Source organism: Stenella coeruleoalba (genome assembly GCF_951394435.1).
Source record: "Stenella coeruleoalba genome assembly, chromosome: X".
NCBI lineage: Eukaryota > Metazoa > Chordata > Mammalia > Artiodactyla > Delphinidae > Stenella > Stenella coeruleoalba.
The window spans coordinates 108,655,439-108,681,172 of NC_137152.1; the positions used below are offsets into that span (position 1 = coordinate 108,655,439).

At 41.7% G+C, this 25,734-nt stretch overlaps 1 protein-coding gene across 1 annotated transcript in view; it reads right to left on the bottom strand.

The window, feature by feature from the left end:
• Positions 1-25,734, bottom strand: part of GPC3 (glypican 3) — a 444,101-nt gene that overhangs the window by 104,793 nt on the left and 313,574 nt on the right. Inside the window, exon 6 of the mRNA XM_079911642.1 lies at positions 24,706-24,826. Coding sequence (XP_079767768.1) covers positions 24,706-24,826 — 121 coding nt within the window. The remainder of the gene's footprint in view (positions 1-24,705; positions 24,827-25,734) is intronic.

The window sequence follows — 25,734 nt, forward strand, 5'->3', positions numbered from 1 at the left end:
GATACTTTTTAAAACTCAATTGCTATTCTTCTGAAATCTCTCTTTTCCATGCCCATGTCTCTCACTTTTCTCAATATTTGTTTTATTTTATGTTGTCCCCCAGGAAATGTGTTTCTTTGCTCAGTTTATACATACTTCTTTCTTCTACAGTATGCATGAGCTCTTTTCTCTACCTCTTACCTAATTCCATATTCATGGCTCTTACAGCCAGTATTTCATAGCAATGAATTTATATTGGAACAGACAGATCCCATCAGATAAGTGAACTACTTACTTGTAGAACTAGTCATTTCCAATGTATACTCACTCTTTTATGGATGCAGAATACCGTTATTTATCCAATAATGCAGGAGTGACAAGAAAATGAAAATAGGCCAGCTAGACAGTACTTGTTTGAGTTACTCGGTGAGGACTGGAGGCCTCCGAGATAGAGCCAAAGGCAGAAGTAGCCAAAAGGAGTCTTTGACACTCAAGTGACAACGTAAAGCATCTCCACCTGCAGTACAATGCAATCATATAAGGTAAGGGAGTCTATTTTAGAAAGGTTTCTTTTTTTAAAAAAGTTAGCATTTTGGTCCTAACTTTCAGGTGTCAAAAATACCTGGGTTTCCAGGGTCCCAAGAATTCTAGTAACTCAGTGTTTAAAATGTACCTAAGAAGGTACGCCAGATTCCTGATTTGTTCATCAAACCACAACCAACACATTCATTAAGCTATGGTATGCTGCAAAGAGCAAAGAATTTGGAGTCAGAAGGCTTGGATTCCCATCTTCTTTGTTTCCTCCGCTTGCTAGAAGTGAAATCTTAGGCAGATCACTGAACCTCACTAATCCCTAGTTTCCTATGCTGTAAAATTAGGATAACAGTAATACCTACCTCACAGGGTTATGGGAATTAAATGTGTTTGTGTGTATAAAAAGCACTTTGTAAACTGCAGAGACCCATGCAGATAGAAGATTTCTACTTTCCAGAAAACTCCCGAAATTCTTTATATGTTATCCTGAACTTATAGGGCACCCCCCCAAAATTACTTTAAAAAACATTGTTTTCATTTCCCCAACTCTAAGGGGTCTTGTTGACCCTTGGCATACCTGGCCTTGCATATGGTGGTTTCTTACTCGGCTGTACACATTAACAGTTAGCCTGCACAGTGTTTGGATCTGTTTCTTACACTTACACTTCCTGGCTCACAAAAGAAAAAATACTGTCGATCCAACATTTCTATTGCACCACTTTTCCCGAAGGATTTCCACACGCATTCCCCGCTGGGTGAGATGCAACTGCTGTTTAATAGCACATAGCAACACTATGCAAGAGTCTAAGACAGGATGCGAGAGAGGCGATATTGTATGCAGCTGAAAGGACAAGGGAAGCCAATGTCAACAGATGCAATTACCAGATGTGAACTTTGGCCAAGGAGGTCAGGGCAAACTCGCCTTTAAGAAGTGCCACGGGACCTTTAATGCCCCAGAGTCATTGCAACTTTGGCATCACATCTTATTCAGCATGGAATATTCTGGAGCCCTGACCCTTTGTGGTTGCATCAATCCAGTTTTGAGTGGGGGCTGTGGGTGACTTAAATGGTTTCACTAGCAGATCTCCCCTTGCTATTCAGAAGGTAGGCTCTCTGGAAAATTCGCTTCTAAATAATAACTTGGCATTATTTGGAGTGATTTAAAGGGATGATAGCTAGAGTGGATCCGGACACAAGCCACAATTTAACACTCCTTCCCCCATGTGGCTGCCTTTCCCCCCTCCAACACACTGGGAAGAGCATTGTACTCCAGTCCCACACAAACTTGGAATGAGCCAACTGTCCTTATTTTGTTCTCACTTTGCCACTTATTTCCTTTCCAGTACAAGGCAGGTGCACTGGTCCTTGTAGTGTAGGACCATGGAAATGCACTGGGAAGAATGATGCTCTCAAAGGCAGCAGATGCCTTAGCCAACCAGATCCAAAGAGAGAGTAACGAAGTTCACTCTTAGTAAACTGAATTCTCCCCAGGGCTTCCTCTCTAAGGCCATTCGTGAGGACCTACACAGTGGTGTCCAGAAAGAAACTCTACTGGGGGCAACATAAATTCACCCAAGGATTATCTATGAAATTCTTGAAGGCAAAATAGTAAGGATGTGTAAGCACCTGGTCCTCAAAATGACTCATTACTAAATATTTTAACTGAATCTATTTTCAATACAGCAGGAAGTGTCGAATACTTATGTATTTGCACATGATGAGAAGGGTTTATTGTCCCCTAGGGAGTCCACACATGTGGGTCAGACAAACTTCCTATTCTCACACCTTTACGAAAACAAAGAAGGAATATGGCCTGCCTGCTTATTCCATTCTGTACTATGAGGTGTTACTTTAAAAATCTGAACAGATCCTTTATTCATGATAAAACAGGGGAAAAACCAATCACCTGGAATTTATGATCAGTTAATTTTCTCATTCTCCAACCTAAAAATGAATTGCTTGTTCCTTCGCCTGCCAACCTTTTCTCCTCTGTCCCCTTCCTTCCCAACCACTAGTGTTGATGAATGAAGTCCGTTCGTGGTTTGTGGAAGTGTTTATCTAGGAAGGGTGTGATATTTGAATGGGGGGGGTATACCAAGGCTCCAAGTTGGCCTCAAAAACAATAAATCACCAATAATATATCTTGCACTTTCCCACTGTTCACTCCTCAGCCGGTGCCCATGCACAGTGTAAGTCTTTCTGTTTTCTCGTATAGGTACATATGAATGCCTTGCCTCTTAATTTAGTTGTGGACCCTCAAAGAGTAGAGGCTGAGTTCTAATACCGTCCCCAAGGGACCTGGCTGCAAGGGAATGATACTGTTCAGATTAAAAAAGAAAAATCTGTTGTTAGACTTTTCTCTCAGGCTGCTAACTCAGGTTTATAACTGCCCAAGCTATACTTCCCGAGTCCCCCAACTCTCACAATTCTCTCCAGGTACCTTCACTAATCACCAAAGGCGTCATATGGTTTCACACCTCTATGTTTTGCCCATGCTGTTCTCTTAGCCTTGAGTAACCTCCTCAGTTAAAATTCTATTTATGTTCCAAGAATCATCTCATATATCATTTCCTTCATAAATTCTTCCCCAATTCCTGTAACTGAGTCTAATAGTTTCATCTGTGCTCCTGCAACACTTCCTTTAGACCTATTGTAGAAGCCCAATTATTGTAATTATTTGTGCCTGTGTCTGTCTCCTCTGAGACCAATGGCTTTTTGAGGGTGGAACTGTGTCTGATTCATCTTTGTGCCTCTACAGATTCCAGGGCCTAGCCAAGTGCCTGGTACTCAGTAGCTAAATAAACAATAAGCATTTAGAAATCAAATGTGTTGATTTATTGAACTGTCTGTATGTCTTCTAGCTGTTAATCAAGGAGCCTGGCATAGACCACAAACTCAATACAGAACACAGAACATCTGTGTCGGAATAACTCCCCAAATTTTTAAATGTCAAATTTTTGGAAATTTGTTTAAATTCTTTTGCTTGCACGAAACCTTTGTAGGCCTGGCAGTTCATAGGAAAAAAAAAATCACTGACTTATACCTCCAAGCGTTTAGCCACAGAACATTTTGCAGACCGTTAAGAATGAGGGCTTCTGTTTAGGCAGTACTGGTTAATTTCTAACACAGAAAGTTATTTCTGGTATAGTGCATACATTATTTTTCGCTTTTCTCAACACTGTCACGCCCTGAACAAACACTCCTTTTTGGAGAGCCTGCCTTTCTGAGGGTCCCAAATAACAGGAACCTCTACAGGAGTGCAATCTAATGGTGCCCCTCCCCCTTCAGCCTATCAGAAGCTGGGTTGGGGGTGTTCCTGCAGGATGTTCTTGCTGTGGCCACCAGAAGCTCCAAATAAATGACCTCAAGTCCTTCTCTAGAAAAAAATGAGGGGAAAGTGCCTTGGAACATGTTCCACTGATACTAACTAAACATGTTTGTCAATGTGTCCAGCATCAGGCCCAATAAGTCAATGGGATGTTAGGTGTCGATTTGCGGTGGGTTTTTTTCCCCCTTTCTGAATTCTAGACATCTTGGAACCTACGCCATTGATATTCCAACATGCAAGTTATTAATGACTAACACAGACAGAATTACCTGCTGCTACATTCCAGGTATGTTTATGTATTTCCCTGTCTAACCTGCTTCCTCCCTCCAGCTGTCTCAGTGTGGGGGAAATGGGGATGTTTCCCCCTCCCCTGCATCTTCTCCAACAACTGTGATGTCAAATGCAATTATTTGCCGAGGAATCTGCTGTACGCATGGATGAAAGGGACACATGCAAATCCTCAACAAGAAAGGGAAATACCAGCTATGGGGAAATATGTCCCGAAAGCATGCCCCTCTGGCCGACTCTGCTCAAGGCCCCCTGCGCACATATTAACAAGCTGAACACAATATGACTTTAGGAATGCAAAGAAAAAACTGTTTAACAGTTGAAAAATCTCCTCCTCAATCTGAGGTCAACCCAGCTAATAAAAAAACTTCAAAAACTTCTGAAAAACCATGAATAAGCCCCAGATGTTCCCGTTCTCAGCTGAACTTTCCACCAAGTTATTTCATACCCTCTGTTTTTCACAAGTAAAACTATTGCAACCTCTTGTGCTTTCCTATCTCTTTCCAAAGAAAACTGCCTCCAGTCAAATTCCTTCTCCCACCCACAGTAACTAATTGTCCATACTGTTATTCATCTCCTTTTCTGAAGAAGAATTAAATTGGCAAGACCCCTTAGTGCAAGGGTGGGAACCTTTATTCTATCAAGGACAACTGACCCACAGAGGGGAAAAAAATCAACGGGGGCCACACACAAGCAAGAAGCCACTGGATTTAGTTTAGTTTTTGTGGAATAAATATAAAATATTCACCTCATCTCCTTTAAAAAAAAAAAAAAGAACAGAGGGGGAAAAAAAACTCCATTCAAAAGATAAAATGAATAGTTAAAAAATACTCCAGGTCTACGCTATAGCAAGTTTGGGCAATGAGGTGGTAATACAAACAAACAAACAAACAAACAAACAAACGATGTGGAGGGAGAGAAAAGAGAGATAAGAGAACAAATGGGAAAAGAAGAAAAAAAAGAAAGGTAAGGAAAAGAAAGAGGCCAGGGGATTGTGAAAGGAAGGAGAAAAACAGATCCTGAGAGAAAGGAAAAGAGGGAGAAAACAGAGAGAAAGGCTTGGCAAGGTCCCTAGTTAACGTGTTAGTTACAGTAAACAGCTTGTCCCACCCCTGGTGCTCCCTGTACTATGGGCATTAGAGTAAGTTCTCACTGCCCTTTGAAATCCTTATTAGCTTTCTAGCAGTTTAGGCAAAGTCCTTTCTGTGCTGAGAAACAGCTGGTCTGCTTTGATTTTCAAACTTCAAAGCTATTTTTGAAATAAAGGTTATTTTCTCAAGAAAGTCTGAAGGTTTTACATGTGTGTAAAGGAATGACTCTCTGACGTTGCAAAGCTGTCAGATGGCCTTATCTTTGGTCTCTGAGAGATTAGGGCTGTCTTATTTCATAGAGTCTGAATGTTATATTTGGAATCAGCATTTATTTCATTGATTTGAAAGTTTTTTTTCCCCCAAAATCAAACTTAGTTTGGGGTTTCGCTGGATGCTGGTGTAGTAGACAATATAAAGTGGAGACCACATACACATCTTGAAGTTAAGACAAAACATACCAGCATTCACAGCTCTTTAATCACTACTCTTCTCCCATTGACAGCTGAACTTCTGAATGACTGCACCTAGCAACCCACTAAGAGAGAAGTTGCTTTGAAGCTGCAGTACTGATTTTGGAGCGACTATGTATGTGCTCCTGTACCTTATTCCCAGAATATCTGGGATTACCTTCTGCTGATGGTGTATTAAAGAAGACAAAATGCAACAGGAAAGTGTCCAGAGAAGGGGAAATAAGATAATGAAAGGTGGAGAACAAGGCAATGCCATATGGCAGACTAAAATCACTGGCCTTTTTTTGAGTCTGAAAAGATGAAGGCTAATGGGGAAAATGAGAGAAACGCATACAGTTGTGATGGGTAGGTTAACTATAATCTTATGTCTTAGAACACTGCTTTTTCTGATTTAAAGATGATTTTTAAAAAGTATTTGGGCAGAGTACACAGAGGTAAAAAAGAAAATGAAAACTACCCTGATATTGCTAATGTTTTGATATGTATTGTTACCGACTTTTTCCCCATAAATACATTTACACATGTGCTCATTTTTGTTAAAATTGGACTGTACTTTACTACTGTCTCATCACCTGCTTTTTTACTTCACAATATGTCGTGGATATCTTTCTATCCATAACAATGTTTGAAAAATATTTTTAATGGCTACAGATTACTCCATCGTATAGAAATGACACAGTTCACATAATAAATCTCCTACTGATAGATATCTGGGTTGCTTTTAATTTTTTTTTCTATGCAGACACCACCACTGAAATATCCCATACACACATCTTTGTGGAGCCTTGGAAGAAATTGCTAGAGGTAGAGCTGCTAGTTCTAGGCTACTTCCAATGACCTGCTACATGATGAGACTGTCTTAATGGTTCTTCTTCCCTCCAAAGAGTAGAAGAAAGATCATAGAACTTAGAGTAAAGGCAACCTTTTAGTCACGTGAAATCTGAGTGTCATTTTCTTCATCTGTAAAAGAGAATATTAATGATGGCTAGCTCACAGAGTATTAGCGAGAAATAAATGTGGTAATATAAATTAAAGGGCCTCATAAACTTTAAAACACTTTAAATGCAGAGATTCTTAGTTTCTCAACATCTTTATATTAAGAATCTGGAGGCACTTTTAGTGAGCACACCCTCCTAGATGTCCCCCACACTGAGAGGGCCCCAAGAAACCTCTGAGGGCTTGCCATCATCCAGAATAACACTTCCGAGTCTCCAAACCTGAACTGGCTGCCTACAGGGTTGAGGGGAACCCTTCAACCTAGCAGATGTCTGGCTGCCACGTACCACGATGGCATTTGGCTCCGCAAGTTGTGTGCTACATGGCATTCACCTGGTGACTGTTTACCATTCTCTGCTGTACTGGGGAGAAAAGTTTATCATGTTCTCTTCCTCCTTTGGCCCTCTATAAATACACCCAGTTTGCGTGGGCCTGAATTGAACGCTCTGGCAAGAAACCAACTTTCTCAGGAAGAAAGAGATCAGTTGCATTACAACACAACTTGCAAATTCCTTTCCAAACTTCTGGTGTTTTTGCTTTGAAAAAAAAAAAAAACCGCTGCTGTTCATCATCACTAGCCAAAAGCATTTATAGATTACGGATTTTTTTAATCTAGAAGGGAACATATAGCATGCATGGTGCCTTTTATTAGATGCTTCGAAACACCCAGTAGTACCAGCACTCAGCAAGTGCTCGATAAATGCTGTTTAGTCTCGATTACTGCCTTTTTCCAGGAGCCATTTTTTACTTTCCATTAAAGACAGAATCACTAAGGGCATAGAGAAAAAAATCGACCTATAAGAAAAATTCTTACATTATGTGGAACATGAGAGTGGGTGGACAGGAAGAAGAGGAGTGAGGAGTTGTGGGGAAAGAGGTACGCCTCCCTCAGGGAAGGTAGCATGGCATAAGTGGGAGTCAAGTCCCATATTTGGGGGACCTATAAAAGGAAGGCAACAAGTATTTTTGTGGCAGAGACAGAAGTTATACAAGTGGATCAACAAAAGAAAAATATAAAGCAAAATATAAAGCCACGTTGGAGACTACAGTGCTACAAGAAAACAGAGACGTAAAAAATGAATGCGGGTCCCTAGAGGCCAAGGGCAGTGAGTGTCTCATCGATTTTTCTAGTCCCTGTGCCCATCAGGGGATTGGTGGTGAAGTAAGGCAGGCCTGGACTAGGGTGATGGCATACAGATGGAAAAGGATCTCAGACAAAGAAGGTTCCAAAGAATGATCTGAAAGCACTTGGTGACTGAATTGCTACAGGGAAGAGAGTTGAGGACTAGTGATGTCAGCAGAGAAGTGATAACTTCAGTGAGGGGCACATAGTAGGTCCAAAGAAGATGCTGAAAGTAGACAAGGTCGCAGACCCGTTTGTCCTCCCTCACAGAAACTATTTCCTAGGGGAAAGCACGAGAAATCTGTGTAAACAGGATAGGTGGTGATAAAGATTTTGATCACTTTATTCATTTTCATAGGCTGCAAATAAGAAAGTTTCCCAATATCTAGCCACCTATAACTGAGGCATGAATCACCACAGTCTCCAGGATCCAGAAAGATGAGTCCAGAAATAAAAGAGACACATGAATTACTATTTCATCTTAGCTCTTCAAGTCTTAACAAGCTGAGCTTGGAGTTGAAAGGAGACAGCCAGAAAATGAAAGTTCCCGTTACTCAGGCTCTGACAGATAAAAGTAGGTTTTCCATCTTCGCTCAATACTGTATTTTACAGTGACAGAATAGGCACAGTAGGAGGGAGCAGGCCACAGCCTGGGGTCTCTGTCAAAGATCATTGCAGAGCCGTCAAATGGAGGTCAGAAAAGGGAGACAGAACAGTGAGTGCACAGATTTTCCAGGTTCTGCCAAGTTAAGGAACTTCTGAACAAACAGAATGAGGACTCTCGGGGAGGACACGGTACTATTCCACCACGTTTCTCAAGAAAGTGAAGAAAGAGAGCAGATCTCCAATGTTCTCACTATAGAAAAAGAAATGGTAATTATGTGATGGAATGGAGATGTTAGCTAATGCTGTGGTGGTCATCACTTTACAACATATAAATGTATCAAATCAACACGTTGTCCATCTTAAACTTTCACGATGTTATATGTCAATCATATCTCAATAAAGCTGGAAAAAATAAAATTTTAAAGTGAAGGAAGGACTATTCTGTTTTTCTTTTTTTTTTTTACACCTTTATTGGAGTATAATTGCTTTACAATGGTGTGTCAGTTTCGGCTGCATAACAAAGTGAATCAGCTATATGTATACCTATGTCCCTGTATCTCTTCCCTCTTGCGTCTCCCTCCCACCCTCCCTATCCCACCCCCCAGGCGATCACAAAGCACCCAGCTGATCTCCCTGTGCTATGCGGCTGCTTCCCACTAGCTGTCTATTTGACATTTGGTAGTGCATATATGTCCATGCCACGCTCTCAGGAAGGACTATTCTAGATGACTTTTGGCAGATTTAGAACATTCTGTACATACTTTTACGGTAAAACTGTAGTGTAACATTTAATATTTTCTTTAATGCTGGAAAGAATCCCCCTACTCTCTTTCTTTCTTTCTGTACATGCGCGTACACTTTCTCCCCTACTCACATCTGTCCCGTGTACAAAATACATTCACCCTATCCCAATAGCCCTTAAAAGTCTCAACCCATTACAGTATCAATCTAAGTCCCAAGTCTCATTAAATTGTCTTAGCTCAAAAGTCCCAAATCTCATCATCTCAATCAAGTACTAGTGAAATGTCGCAGATGGTCCATTTTGGGTCAAAATTGCCCTCTGTCTGCGTACCTGTGAGACTAGGAAACAAGTTATCTGCTTCCAAAGTACAATGCTGGGACAGGCATAGGATAAAAGTTACAGTCTCCCTAAACTGGAGTTAAACAGCCAGTTCAAAAGTTGGAACAGAATCCTTCACTTATTCGTGCAATAAATAGTTATTTGTTGCCTACGATGTGCTAGGCACTGCTCTAGAAGCAGAAGATACAGTGGTGAATGGGGCAGATAAGACCCTACCCTTGTAGGAGTGCTGTAAACAAGCTTTTACGCTGCCTGCCTTCTTCGCATCTGCTCTGACCAGCAAGGGCACAGGAGCGCTCAGGTGGAGAGAAAAAGCGGCATCCAGTGCCGCCTGCCAGCCAGCCCCCGCTGGTGAGAGGTCAGGTCAGCTCATTGTCAGCACGTGCTTGAGTCAACTGAACAAGCAGGGTCCAATATATAAAGTGTATAAAGTTCTTGGAGACCATTCTAGGGAAACAGCACAAACTGTTAAGTAGCTGCCGTAATTAGAAAAACACAGGAGTTGATAACAAATTGGGAAACTATGTTTTAAGGAGGTTGGGGAAGGCAAACAGTCACCGCTCCCCTCGGCTCCCCTCCTGCCCTTTGTGAGGCTGTCACGAAACACAGTCGTCTTTCTAACACATCTAAGCACCCACGGTGGCAGCTGAAGAAAAACCACTATAATCTCTCTCAATCTTTCTCACAGTTTTGGTAATTTTTGAGACTTGGGTGAATGCATGGCGCTCAACATTCAACAGCCAAGGAGCCACTTTTCATTGGAATCCTGACTAAAAAAAGCGTGTAACAAATTGATTCAGAAGTAATAGTTAACACATTCATCAGGGACTCTAAATACTCCATTGTGAGAACTTCTACTTAAGGTTCAATGACATACTAGAACTAAAAATCTTTTTTTTCTACTGTGAGACCTGGATTAGGTACCGGTCTGCTGTGCAGTCACACCACGCTACCCTCGCTCCTGAGACCCGATCCACTGCCCGCTGCAGCCTCCCCAGGTCCTGGCTAACAGCCAAAAGATGACTGGCCCGACTTGAGGAACAGCGCAGTTCTCATCCCCTGAACTGTTCTGTCCGGAAGTGGAAAGCAAGGTTAATGAATTTTAATAACAAGCTTCGCCTCTTTGCCTCGTAAAACCTATCAAGCTTAACTGGACTCCTTGCTTCCAAGTTCTGATCTCCAAGCCACCCTTCATGCTCCTCACGGAGCTAACATCATAAAACACTGATCTGACCGTGTCAGGCTGGCTCCAATCCCTGCACTGGCTCTCCACTGCTAAAAAAGTTCAGATTCGCTATACTATTCATGGCCCTCCCAAATTTTGTACCACCACCTTTTCAGTCTCATCTTTCACTGCCTACATCCTCTTCCACTCTGGCTACTGATGTACTTTCATGTCTTTGTGCCACTGTGCATACCACATTCCGCTGCCAGGAAGATCCTTCCCGCTAACCTCTATCTGTCAAAATTCTCCTCATCTTTCAAAGCCTTAAAGGCTTAAAGGCTACCTATTTTTGAAGTCTTGTCTAATTCCCTTGGTAGAAATTAATCCTTCCCTTCTCTGGGTGAGCAGAGCACTTGGTTTATACTTCTCTTGTGACACTTACACTATGCCTTGGATTATAGTTACGTAGGTATGTTTTCATCACCCTCCTTGAAAGCAAGAATTGTGCTTAAGTTATCCCTGTATCCTCGTCCCCAGCCCCTACCCCCAGTACACAGAGCTGCTCAATACTGTGCAAATGAATTCAAATGATAATGATGTATGTATATGTGATAAGTCTGTATAAGGAGGAGGGGTTCTCTATGTCTTTATCAATAGAGCCCACCAAACTCAGCACTACACGTAAGGTAAGCATTCAGTAAATAACTGCTAAATAAACAGTGAGGAAATATATATGTATATAAAATATACATATTATATAAATTATATATATATATATAAATTTTACTTTACTTTATTTTTTTCCTGATGAGTTTCAATTTGAAAAGGGGTCACAGAAGTAGTCATGGTTTAAGTGATTTCCAAGAACAAAGGCTATTCAACCAAGTAGAAGCTCAGAGCCAAGCCCCGTCTCAGCATCTTATCATGAAACCTGTAGCTTTAACAATAATTTGTACTGTGGGTTATCAGATTGCAATTATTGATCAAGCGGTTTGCCCCACAACAGCTCAGGGAATGGTATTCTGTAAAAAAGACACCAGCAATAAGAAAACTGCTCCCCACAGGGATACCCTTATCCTGCGCTTGGGTCTGGCGGACAAAGGCAGCAGCACCACTGGATTCTGGTCTGGAGATCCTTCGGCTCTCAACTGCCTTCAAGCATCCATATGTAGCTATAACGAACTGCCTCTAGGCTGGCTTAATCTTTTGTATTAGCTCATTAATGAGTCTGGATTCCTTCCCCATTTTCCATGGTATCCCAGGCAGGGACAAAGGCTCAGGCAGCAGGGGACAGCTTTCCTTTTGCCTGACAACAAGTGGTGGCCGGTCCCAGCCTGTAGCTAACAAATTCCATAGTTCTTTGATGGTAGGGCCCATGGAAGGGGTCTTGTCTGCCTTAGGCTCTGCAATGCAAAATTGAGCTTTGGGAATTCGGGCCTAGGCAGTGTTCCTGGCATTTGTGACATCACCCCGACAGCTGAAAGTGATGGTGTCTCAAGGAAGCTAGTAGCCCCAAGCCCTGTGAATTCTTTCTGCTCTGTCGGCATGTGATATACACACACTCACGAACATATTATAATGCCGCTCAAAATCATTCTAAATACCTCCCGCGAGACATCTGCCAATAAGGATATCAGGTCAGCCGGGTTTTAAATATAGGAACCTCTCACCATCTTCAACCAGAGAGCAAGATGCAAAAGGAATGCAGATGAACTTGCCCTGAACTTTATAGCTCTGAAGTCTCTTCACTTGATACCATCCTTCCATGAAAGGTCCTGGTGGGGCTGAAGATTAAAATGGGACTTCAGGACCATGATCTGTAAGATCTCTAAGCTGTACTCTAAGGATAGCCTGCCTATTTATAGATGCTCCACTTCAGGGCAGAGTTCAATCTTGGGAAAAGCTGAGGAACTTAAACACACACTCCTTCGTATATATATGTATATATATGTACATATGAACATATATAGGTATGTATATATGTATATATACTTTTTAAAATTTATCATCTTCATTTTCCATTCAGTTACTTTGAGCCAAACCAAACTTTAAATAGTTTAAAAATCTGTCGAAGATTGGCTAGATATATTTTTCCAAGAACTTTTACGGTTTAGATAATTATGTGCAAAATTCTAAAATCATTTAAACAATAACCCAAACTAGAAAAGTTGTAGTCTCTACATTCCAGAAAGTGATAAGTTGAGGCAAAGTGAATCAAGCCACTTAAAAGGTTACTTCTGGGGCTTCCCTGGTGGCGCAGTGGTTGAGAGTCCGCCTGCCAATGCAGGGGACCCAGGTTCGTGCCCCGGTCCGGGAAGATACCACATGCCGCGGAGCGGCTGGGCCCGTGAGCCATGGCCGCGGAGCCCGCGCGTCCGGAGCCTGTGCTCCGCAATGGGAGAGGCCACAACAGTGAGAGGCCCGAGTACCGCAAAAAAAAAAAAAAAAAAAAAAAAGGTTACTTCTGACTTTCCTTTATGTTAACTCTTCATACTATCATAATACAAAGAAGAAGAATAGCTTTAATTTATTGTGTTACTACATGCATCATCTCTAACACGTCTACTAACCCTTCAGGATAGATTGTAGTATACCCATTTCACAGATTAGGAGACGTGAGTACAGGGAGGTTAGATAATTTGGCCATTAGCTAGGCAACTACAAAGTGACATATGTGGGCCTTAAACATAGATCTATGTTTGGTTCTAAAGCCTTTGTACTTTCCCCCAAACTAGATTACACAGTGTTATGGCTCTCAAATTTCTCATTATGACTCTAAATCACATACCAATAAGACTTTACAACCGAAACAGGTAGTACTAGTTTATTAAAAACTCATGTGGAATAGTGAACTTTACAATCCCAAATATTTCTCTAGCTACTTACTTGCATGCCCCTCCCTCCATTCCCCCCACCAATAACGGCCCCACCATCAAAAGAGCGGCTAAGTCATGTTTGTGAATCTCCGTGTAATACTTCCCATTTCTCCCTGTAACATTTCACTTTGCTACTTTTCTCTGCCATTCCATCCTACTGAGACATTTTTAGATCCTGATTGTGTTATCTACGTATTAGCTAACCCCATCTAGCTTCATGCCATCACTAAATACTAGAAGTATGCCTTCTCTGTCTGCAGTGAAGTCACTGGTAAAAACTTCAGGCAGTAAAGGTCAAAGTAAACAACTAAAAGCCTCTCTCCAGGCTGACACTGATACGTTAAGAAAACACTCTTTAGGAATGACGGTTAATCAGCTACACATTTACCCAACTATATGATTACTTAGCCAACATTTTGTGTCACTTGTTTAAAAACGATCATAGGAATTTCTATCAAACACTTTGCCGAGATCTCGATATACCATGTCTGCAGCACATGCACACACACATAAGCGGAAGTGGCCTGATTTGTTCGGAGTGAGCCCACGGTGGCTTCGGAACGCTCACGCTCTCCAAGACTCTAGTCTAGAATTCTGGGAACATGTGATACCAGGCTCCCTGACTTGTGGTTTCCAGTCCAATTTCCACTTCGTATTAAAGGTGAGGGTAAAAATCTGTGCCTGTCTCCAGTCTTTTGGTTCTTCTTCTACTTGTTATGATGACTCAAAATTTGCTAATAGTGATACCATGATAATAACCAGAAGACTCTTCAGTGCCCTGGGATATAACTGATCTGAACTTGGGCCTCATTATCTATGACATACCACAGTGGTAATTCTCTTAGCTTTTTCGGTTTTGTCAACTGCTTACCCATGGTACAGAATAGATAGTACCTTGAAAACTGATGAACTACCAAAATATGGACTGTGAAGAAAATAATATCTAGATCAACTAATTACACAAATAAAATCATACTTTAACTATGTTAGGAAAGTATCCAATAAGATGAAGTACATATGAATAATAATGCAATTTTCACCTTGGACATTAATTACAACTCTGCTGGAAATATTCCACTTAGTAGCTGCTATGCAAAATCACTGTGGTTGCTGTCTAAAGAAAGCATATAGTTAGGGATACAGAATCGACCCCATCATTATTATTTCACATTCACTAAGTACTAACACTGAGTCTACATGGAATATGGAAACACCCCTGGTCTTACGGCAAATAAGTTTACAGTTGAAGGTTAGGTCTCAAATAACCATAGGCATAAAGGAGTAAGGCCAAACCTTTGGCTGAGCCAGTCAACATGGGGCTGCCATCCAGGGGCAAAAGTATCTGCTCTCTGTAGAGAAGCTAGCTTTATTCCCATTGAACTTTGGCAAAATCCTAATGACATGGGCAAGGAAAACTCAGCTGTGTTGATCTTCAGCTTCAAAGAAGATGCTTATGGCTCACTAGTACAAGAATAATGGCGGGCTTCCCTGGTGGCGCAGTGGTTGAGAGTCCGCCTGCCGATGCAGGAGACACGGGTTCGTGACCCGGTCCGGGAAGATCCCACATGCCGCAGAGCGGCTGGGCCCGTGAGCCATGGCCGCTGAGCCTGCGCGTCTGGAGCCTGTGCTCTGCAACGGGAGAGGCCACAACAGTGAGAGTGTACAGAAAAGAAAAAAATAATGGGCCTTCCGATAGGAACATCACTTCCAAGAGGAATAATGTCACCACCAAGCCGTTCATACTTCCCATGTTGTCTCCATTTTAACTAACAATTCATTTTAGGAGGTGCCTAATGGGGACTGGAAGGCATTCTGCGACTGCCTTGTGTATTGCAGATACTTAGTACTTCATTGAGTGAATGCTCAAACGAAGAAATGGCTCATATGGGATTAAACCTTTAACATTAGCTTCGAGGGCTCCCTGAGACGTTTTATCGTTTTAGCAGTTGAAACCCTTTGTTTAAGTGAAATCTTACTTAGAAGACCCATATGTAAAGCAGATTTTAGACATGCTCTGGTTAAAACAGGAACGGGGGACTCAGAATAACCCCCGCAGCATCTCTCCCACATCTCTACTCCCCGTGGAATATGATCTGAATACACTGCCTAAACAACTGAGTTAACTGGCACAGAAACCCACTGACTAATATGGTGCTAATTTGCCATCTGGAAGGAGGGAGAAGGCACTGGATAAATTATTACAGGGTGCCCAGGAAGGTGGAGGAGTTGAGATTCAGAGCATGAGAGTGAAAGGATGACTAATCCTGAATGTGGACAGGAGCCCAAGTCAGACTCTATGAGTGGGTATAAGACCAGGAGCAACAGCTCCTGCTGAATCTGCTTGGTTTTGGTCCAGTGATCCCAGCAGAGAGCCCACCCCCACTCCCAACCCACATGCAACAACTGCTCACTGGGCTGAATGAGGCAGGAGGCACTGATGTGTACTTGTTACGACCAAACACTAGTTAATAGATATGATAAGAGATAAAAACTTGGCAAATTCATGCCTCGTGCTATATCACTTTCTGTTCCAAAGATGAACGGCTTAAGTAGGGGCTTCTGCTATGATCGGGAGTACTGTATAAGAAAATGTGCTTGCATGTCTGCAAGCATGTTTTGCATTATACGAGAGCCTTTGGAAGCAGAGCAAAGTCACTATACAATATTGATCTGTTCACTTTCCAGTCCCAGCTTTGTCATTTACTAGCAGCATGACTTTGGACAAGTCATTCCACTCTCTTGGCTTTCACTTCCTCATCTATAAAATCAGAGGGTTGGACCCTATGACCTAAAGGCCCCTGCAAACTATAATCCTGCACTTATGTAACACTGCCCTTCAGCACAGAAACTGGTTAATACTGAATATGAAAAGTACCTTAAATTAAATCAAAGTTTAGAAATAAATTGAGGGCAGCACAGGTTGCATTCTTTGAATGAACTGATCAATAAAATACTGTATATGAGGGTCTATTCTGTATATGCCACTATGTTGGGTGCCACAGAAGACAAAGAGTTGTATGCGTGATCCCAGACTTAAGGAGCTGACAGTCCAGAGGCAGGATATATATATATATATATTCATAAATATATCTGGGTAAAAGTTGTCTCTGAGTTTCCAAATAGTATTTGAACATACATATACCAATATACTGCTTATAATCCAGGTTTATGGGGGTAGAGAGCAATCATTTGTAACTGCTTATGTTTGCTGTGTTGCATTTGGTCAGTAGGTAGATGTAAATAGAATTTGAGACCCTATGGATTTCATAGATATTTTGGAAATACATTTCTAACTTTCTAAACCTAGTAGTCTTCATAATTTGATAGAATTTCCTTTTCATATGTAAAACCTGTCTTCCCATAGCTAACACTTCTGATACTTCCTACTAAAAAAAAAAAGTTTATGGGGCTTCCCTGGTGGCGCAGTGGTTAAGAATCCGCCTGCCAATGCAGGGGACACGGGTTTGAGCCCTGTTCCAGGAAGATCCCACATGCTGCAGAGCAACTAAGCGCGTGCGCCACAACTACTGAGCCTGCGCTCTAGAGCCCGTGAGCCACAACTACTGAACCCGCGAGCCACACCTACTGAGCCTGCACCCTAGAGCCCATGAGCCACAACTACTGAGCCCGCGTGCCACAACTACTGAAGCCCGCACACCTAGAGCCCGTGCTCCGCAACAAGAGAAGCTGCGGCAATGAGAAGCCCGCACAGAGCAACGAAGAGTAGCCCCCACTCGACGCAGCTAAAGAAAGACGGTGCAGCAATGAAGACCCAATAAATTAATTAATTAATTTGAAAAAAAGTTTATGAAAGAGTACAATACTGCAGTGAAAAAGGATCATGTACTTTCCTTCATTGCTAAGTCAAGATCACCACAACACTGCTATCAACAACGTTTTGGCCTACCACTCGACTCATCTTCCATTTTTGAATAATTTAATTTAATGTGCAAGGACTAAAATACATGACCCAATTTAAGTACCTTTAATCCTGTATATTCTAAATAAAGCAAAGAGTTCATTTTCAAGAAATTTAATATGAAATACTTGGGAATTCATCTTGGTGCACTATTATTAAACTGTACATAGTAATTAAGATATTAAAAACACATGCTCCCCAAAGCCACCAGACACTGTAATTATTTTTCAGTCTATTAAGCAAAATGACAGAAGATTTTTTTTAATGATAAATGTGTTTTGGAACGCATCAGCTAATTCCCTTTTGCTTCATGAAATCATGTTTAGCTCCACAGAGTCTAGGTCTGGTATTTAAAGACCAATTCACATTGTCCTTTTGTAACTCAGAAGTCATTCATTGGCTCTTGTTAACATGCCATTGTATGGAATATTACTCAGCCATAAAGAGAAATGAAATGGAGTTATTTGTAGTGAGGCGGATGGACCTAGAGACTGTCATACAGAGTGAAGTAAGTCAGAAAGAGAAAAACAAATACCGTATGCTAACACATATATATGGAATCTAAAAAAAAAATGGTTCTGAAGAACCTAGGGGTAAGACGGGAATAAAGACGCAGACATAGAGAATGGATTTGAGGACACGGGGAGGGGGAAGGGTAAACTGGGACGAAGTGAGAGAGTGGCATGGACTTATATATACTACCAAACGTAAAACAGATAGCTAGTGGGAAGCAGCCGCATAGCACAGGGAGATCAGCTCGGTGCTTTGTGACCACCTAGAGGGGTGCGATAGGGAGGGTGGGAGGGAGGGAGACACAAGAGGGAAGAGATATAGTAACATATGTATATGTATAACTGATTCACTTTGTTACAAAGCAGAAACTAACACACGATTGCAAAGCAATTATCCTCCAATAAAGATGTTAAAGAAAAAAACCAAACATGCCATTGTAGATACTCTGTCTTTCACACACACACACACACACACACACACACACACACACACACTGTGGCTCCATATGGAAATGGCATTTACTAGAGTTCTGCCACACTATTTGCATGTGAAGAAGTGTGACAGACACTGGCACATCTTTTCATTTGGAAAGGCCTTTTTTAAAATTTGACTCTCAAAAGGTTTCTCCTTTTGTTTAGAAATGTTAGATCAGTGTTAGCTTTTCTAGCAACCACTGGAGTAGGCTAGCATTTTATGACCCTCACTGGTTTTACTGTGAGAAGACTATGGAAAAAGTTACTCAAAGCATTTTCGATCATGCCTGAGATTCATTTAGAGATTTTAAAAAATTACATACTAAGGTATGTCCTGGGTACTTTTCTGACACGTAACAACTTTATTAATTAACTGATCAAAAGTATAACTTTTGGGACTTCCCTGGTGGCGCAGTGGTTAAGACTCCGCCTGCCAATGCAGGGGACACGGGTTCAAGCCCTGGTCTGGGAAGCTCCCACATGCTGCAGAGCAACTAAGCCCATGCGCCACAACTACTGAGCCTACACACCTAGAGCCCGTGCTCCACAACAAGAGAAGCCACCGCAACAAGAAGCCCCAGCACCGCAATGAAAATAGTCTGTGCTCGCCGCAACTAGAGAAAGCCCGCGTGCAGCAATGAAGACCCAACGCAGCCAAAAATAAACAAACAAATAAATAAAGTGATAAAACAAAATGTGTAACTTTCTGTTTCAAAAGTCAGTGTCTTTTCATGACACCAGAGTAATCTGTCAGGCATCTTAAAACATACTTTTCAGGTACTGGTGAAGGGGGATGGAAGTGGAGACATTCCACTGTCTGCTGTACATTTAAAATTTTCTTCGACCATTTAAAATCATTTTATGAATTCGAGATAGCTAATCAAAAGTCTGTCTGCTGTCTATAACTCAAAGTGCCTCAGTTTCCACACCATATTCTGTGATGGTCAGTTTTCTAAGACTCTTCCCAACTGCGACTTGGTAAACAACGTGCTTACTCTTTCTTTGCTGCTGATTTCAGAGCTTCAGACCATAGACATTACTATATTAGGGACTTGGAAATCATTAGACAAATTAAGGACGTTCTGCTCTTTGTACTTCTACGCATCTTTTATATATGGATCATACTAACCATAGCAAGGTGTGCCGTGGCTTTAAAGATGTCGAAGGAAGGAGCAGAGAGACTGAAAGCCTGTATCCTGGATTCTAGGTCTAGTTCTACCACTTACTATATGAAGATCACTTAGACTTCCAGTGCCCACAGTTTCTTCATCTGGTAAATCTAGGTAATAATGTCTGCTTCTGAGAGTCACTGTGGAGATCAATTTATGTAATGTACAAGAAAGAGCTTTACAAACAGAATTGTGCTATGCAAATTTATGGCAGAATTATTATCATTCATATGGAGTCACACGGCTAACAAGATGTGAAGGCAGGTCACCTATCTGATTCTGGAGAAAGGTGATAAATGCAAAAGTGTTTGTACAGTTTAATGTTTTCATAGCCTAATGAGAACAAGGCAGTAGAACAGAAGAATTGCATGGGGGGAAGGGCAAGTTTAAGTTCCATCTGCCCAGGCTGGAAGACGGGTGGGAAGGGAAGAATCTCTGAAAAGATGAGAGGTTACGAAGTAGAAAGGGGTGACCTGGGAACAGGGTGTTTTAAAAAGAGTGGCAGGAAAAAAAAAAAAAAAAAAAGGAGTGGCAGGGCAGAGAATAAAGTCACAAGACTTGTTCACAAGAGGGTGCTGGGTTAAAGCCTGACCTTGAGCCACAAATCACGGAATCACACGGCTGGAAGGAATCTTAAGAGGCTACCTCGTCCACACCCCCACCATTCAGTTGGGTATTTCAACCATCCCAAACAGATGAGACTTTATCCAACTTTGAATGAAAAGCTCTGACACTAAATGAGCAGGTATTGACTGCTGTGGCTTCAACTGTTTACAACAGGCAGGGAAACAATTTCTGGAATTTCATTTGAACCTGAACTGAAACGGGAAAAACAATAAACAAGCTAGATTCTCCTTGGGAACAATAACTTCTGTAGCAGTTTAGGTACTGCTAAATTAACACTAACCACATAGCTACTCTTAGAGAGAAAATGTTACCAACAGAACTGGGTTAGAGGACAAACGGCCCACAGTGTCATGTGGGAAAGAATGTATTGTGATCATTCCTGGTATTTGTGGGTCCTTCTCTCCATGCAGGAGCCCTGGAGCAGGATACTAAGAAAAACAAAATTTGGTTTTTTTAAAGCAATATGGCCCAGCAAATGCCAGGACTGACACTGAAGACTTAAAAGAGTTCAATTCCTCTCCTAACACTAGACAATAAATCCTCACACAAATTAGAAACTGAAAAGGAAATAAAAAGGGTCCTCATTTCCAATCGTGGGAATGTTACACAAGAACTCTGGCTTGGAAGGAGGAGAGGAGGACATTCCACACCTGCAGGCCTTCCCAGGAAAGGGGCCCAGGCCTGACCCTGAACCCATCCCCTCAAGGTTACACCATGAGACTGTCAATATGGAAATAATGTTACATTATTCCCTTAGCGAATATATTATTTCCAGTGCTATCAACAGTAACCATAACCTGAAAGGAGGCAGCTGAGAATTTCCATGGAAGAAAGTGAAGAGTTATTTTGGGATGTGCTCATAAACGGCCTAGCTACAGTCCATCTGGAGGGACACACATGGGCATAGACAGAAGCATCTCCGCATTTATAGCTGTGTACGTTGGAGCATCCTACTGTAGTTTAATAGATGCAGCACCAAGTGAGGGGCTTAGGAAAGTAACGTTACACTCCTGGATTCAGCACTCACTTCCATGTGAACCGGGGCAGTTAACTTGATTTCACCTCCTCATCACTAAAACTTCAGGTCAATTTAGCCAGGCATTCAGTGAACCCAGATGTTAGGCAGTGTACAGGAAACAACATCTGGATGATTAATTGAATTTTCAACTGAACTTACCGGATGTTTTGGCAGCATGTCTGCACAGCCTTTAATGGCTTTCTGCCTCAGTTTCCCTAGCTATAAAAAAGGGACAGGGCTTCCCTGGTGGCGCAGTGGTTGAGAGTCCACCTGCCGATGCAGGGGACACGGGTTTGTGCCCCGGTCCGGGAGGATCCCACATGCCGCGGAGCGGCTGGGCCCGTGAGCTGGGCCTGCGCGTCCGGAGACTGCGCGTCCGGAACCTGTGCTCCGCAACGGGAGAGGCCACAGCAGTGAGAGGCCCGCGTACCGCAAAAAAAAAAAAAAAAAAAAAAAAAAAAGGGACAAACATTATCACTTACCTCACAGGAGGTAGTGAGGATGAAATAATATCCAAGGATAACAATGAGTTCCTGAAAAGCATGGTTCTTTGACAGTACTATACCTTATACAATTCCAGGCTGGATATTTTTTCCAACATGAGCAGTTAGACTTTTAGGACACGAAAGCACCTTGAAATATGGTTCAATGCTATACAAATACAACACATTATCATCATCAACATCATCACCATCCTAACATTCTTCTTTACGACTTCTCTAAAGTATCTCGCTTTCAGATTGAATCATGGCCAAAATATGAACTTTATTGAGGGCCTGAAAGAAGACATGTTTTGGCCACGTAAAGCAACACAGATGAGAAAAAAAAATCAGTGTGGGTGTTTGGAGCCCAACCAATTTAACAGCTCAATCGAAACAGGTAAAACTGGTCTATCAATGAGAATTAATTGGTTGCTCAATGGTATTTGTAAGGGAACCAAAAATGTTCACACATGCGTCCATGGCAAACGTAATTATAATGGTGACCTTCCGACACTGACAATACACACCTCCCTACATATGCAGTGGCTTCAGCTTCTGTGGCTGGAAGTTAGTGTAAATAGAAAGAAGGAAACAATATGGGAGAGAAGAGAGATGCATCAAAGGGATCTTTTTTTTTTATTTTTATTTTTTTTAAAGGGATCTTTTTGATCCACCCAAAATTTGGGTGGCAGAATTAGACTGGCAAAAAGTATTGGAATACTGCTCCCTTTCAAACTCACTCAAGTCCTGCCTATAGAGAAAATCCTGAATGGACTAATCATCTTAACTGTGTCACGCACGTGCAATTATATATTTGTGTATATATGTAAAAATGTATAATTATATATAAATTTTATATAATGGGATAATATAAATAGATATAGATACATAGATATAATATCTCATCCTCATAATGACCTTGTAAGGGACGGTTTTGACAACTCTAAGTACTATAGATGAGAAAACTAAAGCTCAGAGAGGTTGAATGATTTGCCCAAGGTTATATATCTAGTAAGATACACAGGTGAATTCAGATCCATCTGGATCCAAAGCCCATCTTCTTTTCATGATATTACATGGTCTCCCACAGCATTAATATCAAACATCCAAAGTCTTTACTAAAGGGGCTTGCCATAAATATTTTTAGAGACTATTGGATCATATGGTCTGATGCAGCTCTCCCTTTTTTCACGGTGGGCATCCAGTCACAGGTGTTTCTCTGATATTTCTTATGAAATCCTTCTTACACTAGCCTAGTCCACCTTAGGCCTAAGCAAACCACCCAAAACTGACGAGCAGCGTCACTGCCTGGCTCTTCACTATAGGCTGCCTTTTATTTGTATTTAAGCACTTTCCATGCTTGTGCGTCTCCTCCAAGGAAGCTGTGAAAACAGGTTAGACTTCTTTTGAATCCTCAAACTCCCTGGTACCTGGCTGAGCACACAGTAGGTGTTCCTTAACGTCTGTTGACCAAAGAGATCTGTGGACAATATTCTTCATTTAGAATTAGGGGCACAGTAACGGACCCTGAGATTTTAGCCTCACCAGTGCTTGGGTCTAGCCAGTGGAGTGGAGCCACACAGACACATTTGGTTTGAGATAATCTGGGAATAATTCAGAGGAGCAATACTGCCATCGTCCCCAGGTAAAGCACACCAGTTCAGCAGTGAGTGGTTTACACCGTGCTCTGAACTCTTCAGAGGTGTGTTTTGAAATAATCATACTATATCTAACCAGGCTTTATAGAACTTAGTGAGGTTGTGAGGTCACCAAAAGAAGGATCTGTTATGCAAATACTGCCACTATCCTGTGCTCAGCAGCAGTAACAGCTATTTATTACTCCAAAGTGTAGCGAATACTTTCACATGCCATTTGCAGTGAAATACACCACTATTAGAAAGCCCTTCCAAACATTTTCTAAAAACCGCAAAAATTTCACTGCTAAACTTCATATTAAAAAATGAAATCATGCCAGCGTTGTCATACAGAAACCTCTGTCCTTGCATAAGGATTTTAGTTTCATTAAGTTCTTCCTAGGCTACAAATAGAAGTCAGTGGTGCCAGCGCCTTCCCACCCATGGACCGTGGGGTAGGAACACTGTCACTCTGGTATCTGGTGGCATTTTTGATGGCATTTAAAAAATTGTGGCCACAAAGCAATCACAAGCAGATGGTACAACTAACTTCTATTTGTGTCTTAGTTACTAAACTCCTTCTGAGAGGAAAAACTGTGTACAGGTTAAGGGAATCTGTGGGTGTCTCGGTGCATGGCAGTGAGTCAGAAGTTGGCAAGGGTGCAGTGAAGCTGGTCCTCTCGTATCTTGCTGGTGGCAGTGAAAGCCGATACGTCCCCATTGGAGAGTGGTTTGGAAACATGCATTAAAATGCTCACATCCTTTAACCCAATAACCCCAGTATTTTAAGAAAATGATCTAAGATCAGGAGATAGCGCTATGCAGGAGAGGTAGCTTTATTTATAATGGCAAAAATTTGAAGCAGTCTGAATGCATAGCAAAAGCAGATTAATTATAATTAATACTTAAAGGAATCTTCTGCGGCCACAGAAAATGATTAATATGAAGATATATGGCAACATGAAAAAGTGTTTCCAATATAGTGTTCATTTTAAGAACTAGAAATCACTTGTATACTTCCAATTATGTAAAAAGTCTGTGTGATTTTATGAACAAATATTAAAAAAGAACGTGTGAAAATGAAAACAAAATAGACTAGTTGGGTTGTGAGAAGTGCTTTTCCTTCTGTTTTCTCTTATATTACAATGTTTTCTTTATAATTTAAAAGTGGGGTGGAAAACAAGGGTCAGAAGTCCTTTTCTAGCAGAGAGAATCTTTGAAGAAAATGAACAATGGCTGCCTCTCCAAAAGCCCAAGAACACAGTTTGAACACTGGACATCATCCATCCACCACTTTTTTGCCATTTCCATTTTTTGTTGGATACACACATACCTGGTTAATGTGCTTCAGTTTGTCAATAATTTGACTGACCACTGGCTCAGGGCCCTTCATTTTCAGCTCATGGAGGTTGAACTGATTTTTCATTCCATTTCTTGCTGCCTTTTGGCTGTATCTGGGAAACACGAAGGTAAAGAAAAGGTTTGTCACAAGAGAGTTCCAAGCAAAGTGCAAGCTGACTGTATTTGGCACCAATGGTCAAGCTGACCGCAAGCTCTCTTCAGCCTTCCAACCCATGGGATGACTGCATGGTACAAAGGTAGACCGCTCCAGATAGGGTCTATCTGCAGTAGAGAACATTCAACAGTCAACAAGTATTCATTCAACATCCTTTTCTTCTAGGTGTTGGAGATACACCAATGAACAAGACGGACAAGGTCTCTGTCCTTATTGTGCCCTCAGTCTAGTGTACAGTCCAGAGAGCATGCAGAGTGAGAAGAGCTATGCTAAGGGAGCTGCTGGGTCTTGGCCAGGGAAGCACACAGGAAGGTCCTTAACTCTGAGTACGCTTTCTACTCATTTGAAGAAGAAAGACTCTTGCGTGTTCTTTACCTCTTCCTTCTTCTCCACTTCTTCCTCCCAGCATTTCCTGCAGGTCTGGGAGCTGGGTTGCTTTTCAGGACGCTTTCCTAAGCCATTTGCAGCATAAATTATGCCGGCCAGCTTCTGTCTGTGTTCTCCATGGGAAGACAGAACACCAGCTCAAGGGAAGGTTTTAACTTGCTGCCCCCGGATAAGCCATAGGCTTTCGCTTCAGGATTGAAGTTTCAAGGTATCTATGGACATCCTTACCAATGCGAGAATGGGGATATTAACAATCCTGGGCAATTCTGCCTTTCAGTGTGGGGCTTTGGCAACTTTGACTGGGACAGTAATTCACTACTGAGGTGACTGCTTCGCTGCCCCATGGTTCCAGACCTCTACGTAGAGTTACTCCTCATCTCGCAAAACAAAGCAAACAAACGCAAAACAGAACAAGAAACAGATTTCATTTCTTCCTTTATCTTCCATCATGTAGAAAGA